The sequence below is a fragment of the Egretta garzetta genome, unplaced genomic scaffold (genome assembly GCF_000687185.1).
Source record: "Egretta garzetta isolate BGI_Z169 unplaced genomic scaffold, ASM68718v1 scaffold135, whole genome shotgun sequence".
Classification (NCBI taxonomy): Eukaryota; Metazoa; Chordata; class Aves; order Pelecaniformes; family Ardeidae; genus Egretta; species Egretta garzetta.
The window spans coordinates 1,480,678-1,483,746 of NW_009259594.1; the positions used below are offsets into that span (position 1 = coordinate 1,480,678).

The following is a 3,069-nucleotide window of genomic DNA, read 5'->3' on the forward strand; positions in this document are numbered from 1 at the left end:
CGGCATCCCCGGCCGCTCACGGGCTTTAGCCCAGGCTGCGGCCGCCGGTGCTTTGCTGGGTGGCAGGCAGGGCCTGGGAGGGACGAGCCAGGCTGCTCCGGCCGCCCGCCTTCCCTTAGAATTAAAAAAGTCAATCAAATATTGACAATTAAGACAGATAACTGAAAACGCTGGACTCGATGTTAAGTCGGCTGTAAAAACGTCAGTGTGGGGAAAGGGGTCATCTGCAAAAATAAATCAACCCCTTTTACACGCCCGCCCCCAAAAATGAGATAAAAAAAAGCAGAAGGAAGGGCTCGGGGAGGGGGGCTCTTTTCTTTAAAAGTGGATTTCTAAATAACATTTTGGGGGAGTCCTTTTTTTTTTTTCCTTTTTTTGAGGCGGGGGGAGCTTGACGTTTTCAACTCTATTCTTTCACTTCAGTGACAGATTTATCCCAGTAAAATTATGTTTCATGCTCAAACTTTGAAGGGAAAGTGGCTACGTAAATGCTGAAAAAATGCAGTGAGACACACTTGATCCCCCAACTGGACTGCGAAGAGGAGAAAGTATTCAGGAAATGTTAAAAAAGGTGAAAGTAAGAAGCGTTTTAATAGTTCTTCCAGACATGGGGGCCTCCCTGGAGATTCATATAGAACAATCCTGAACCTCTATTTTAACATTTACAGACTTGCAACTCTTTTAAACCTTTACATCTGAAAAACTGCTTGTTCTCTTTCTGGTTTAGATCAGTCGTCATTTTCTTCCTTAGCTCTCCAAATGTTTAACCTTTTTTTATTACATTTTAATAGAGTTTTTCAAGCCACCATCAGTCCCCTCCTTCTGGCCTTATTTAAACCTGGTCGTTATTTAAATATGCACTAACTGCCTTTTAAAACCCAGGCATTACCAGACTAAAACAAGACGGGGTCTTTTTGCTTGGGAAATTAGCTAATGCCCTTTCAAGCCAGAGCTGCTCTAGGTGGGAATAATTCATTGGGAATATTAATGCTGGATGTATGGAATACCATATAGATGGAATCTGTGCTGCCCTTGCACTGCTAACGTCCAGCGTGAAATTTTCAGCCAAAGCAGAAGGAAGAGAAAAAAAAAAAAAAAAAAAAAAAAAAAATCAAACCAAAACACCCCCCCAAAACAGAAGGGGAAGGAAGAAAAGTGTTTCTGCTAATCTCCCCAAGCAAGAAAGGGAAATTGCAGCTAATTCCAAAGAAAAACAGTTGTGATTCCTACGTATGGCACACACCAGTACGGGTACTCCCCGATCCAGGTGCAGGATCAGGCCTCCCGCAGCCGGCCCCACGACGGTGCTGGGGCTCGCTGGCCCCACTGACCCCTGTGCCGCGCTTGACCGTCCCAACGTGTCGTTAGCACACACAATCAAAGTATTTGGGCTTCCAGTGTCTCCAGCAGAGGGATCGGTCCCCCCCTGCCCCTGCCCCAGGGAGGGGGGTCGGAGGTTTTGGGGAGGGGGTGCTGGAGGGGCTGCGGCGTAGCGCAGGCTCTCACGCTCGCCGAGTCCCCCCTGCTCTGTCCCTGGAGACGCCGCAGCATCTTTGCCCGCAGCCAAGTGCCTCGCTGACCCTCCGCTTGGCATTTGTCTGGAGGAGGGAGGGGCGGGGGTGGGGGGTACATCAGAAAAATGGCACTTCGGACAGCTCTAGTTTAGGGAAGGTTTCTAAATCAGCCATCACCCTTTTCCCCTTCCCCCTTCTTTTCTTTTTCAACTTTCTATTTCTTTTCCAAAAGGAAATCTCAGAGACACCCGCCCCTGCAAAGCGCTGGGCTGAAATGACCGATGCTGCTCAGCGCGCCACAGCCCCGAGCCCTCCAAGTCAGGTGCAAACCAAGAACGAAAAAGAAAGGAGCAGCACCCATCCTGCAAGCACCGATCCCCTCCCTCGGCACAGGGAACCTGCCCTCACCTTGAATCGCACAGCCGCTGATCACTGACCCCTATGTTCTCCTTTTACAAGCCCCCCGCAAGCCGAATGATTTTAATGATTTCTGGCTAACAAACAGGACGGAAATCATCAATCGCCACACTGGGCTGCAAACACCTCCCCGGCTCCCCCCCCCTGCCCGCCCCCATCGCACGTCCTTACCATGCACATCCCCATCCTCTGCCATCGCATTGATTTTCTTGTTGTCCAAGATCTGCACATGTTTCCCGCTGGTCCGGCTGTACAGCTGGTAGGTACGGACGAGCCGCCGGCTGAGCTGATCCGTCACCAGGCTCTGCTCCCTCACATGCTGTGTAAAATTAGGTGGGGACTGAACAGTTACCTTTAGGAAATTAAAAAATATACGACACACCATTATAATCTCTACTCCTCAGAGGGGCGAATGGGCTGAGCCGAGATCGCCGGCCTCCAGCCGGGCTTTATGGGGAGGCACAGAGCCAGGACCACGGTGGTACCTCCTGCGCCAGCAAAGCCTCCCCGGGAGAAGGAGCATTAAGCTGCGGGATGCAGCCACCAGAGCCCTTTACGGAGTAGTGCCTGCTCCAGACATGTCCTAAGCAGAGAGGTGCGGGTGACTCGGGAGCATGACAGGGTTCGGTGACCCCAGAGGCCTCCCCGGGACTCAGCAGGTCCCGGCTGGCACTGGAGTACCCGCCATGGGCATCGAGTCTCGGCGCTGGATGGGGTCCAGGAGGGGCCATGCAGGATGGCACCGGGTTGCCCCCCCGCCGAGGGACCGACACATTCGTCCCACACCTCTCTCGCCTCTGCAGGAGCACAAAACTGCTCCAGCTGCCCCGGACACGTACCCCAGCCGCTGCCCCGTGGGTTTCAACAGCTCCCTTTCCTCTGGGGTCCCAGGCTCTTTATTTGCTCCCAAACACCCCACGTACTGAGCTCTTTGAATACAAAGTCCCCAGAGAAGGCAGAGCTATAAGGTATAAGAATTATAAGAAAACCGTGCCCCAGCCTGGGTATTTTAGTGGCCATAAAAGCCCAAGGATGCTAACGTGCTACCCGTGCAAACACACCCCTCATCCTCAGCCAGCTGTTCAGTGCTGGGGCCGTCTCCAGCCCCGGCACACCAAACCCGTTAGCCCCGGAGCCG

General features: G+C 52.6%; 1 protein-coding gene across 1 annotated transcript in view; it reads right to left on the bottom strand.

The window, feature by feature from the left end:
- Window positions 1-3,069, bottom strand: part of FGF8 (fibroblast growth factor 8) — a gene marked incomplete at its 5' end in the record, with an annotated part of 8,013 nt that overhangs the window by 3,581 nt on the left and 1,363 nt on the right. The window contains one exon of the mRNA XM_035893641.1: window positions 2,103-2,283. Within this exon, the coding sequence (XP_035749534.1) occupies window positions 2,103-2,283 (181 nt within the window). The remainder of the gene's footprint in view (window positions 1-2,102; window positions 2,284-3,069) is intronic.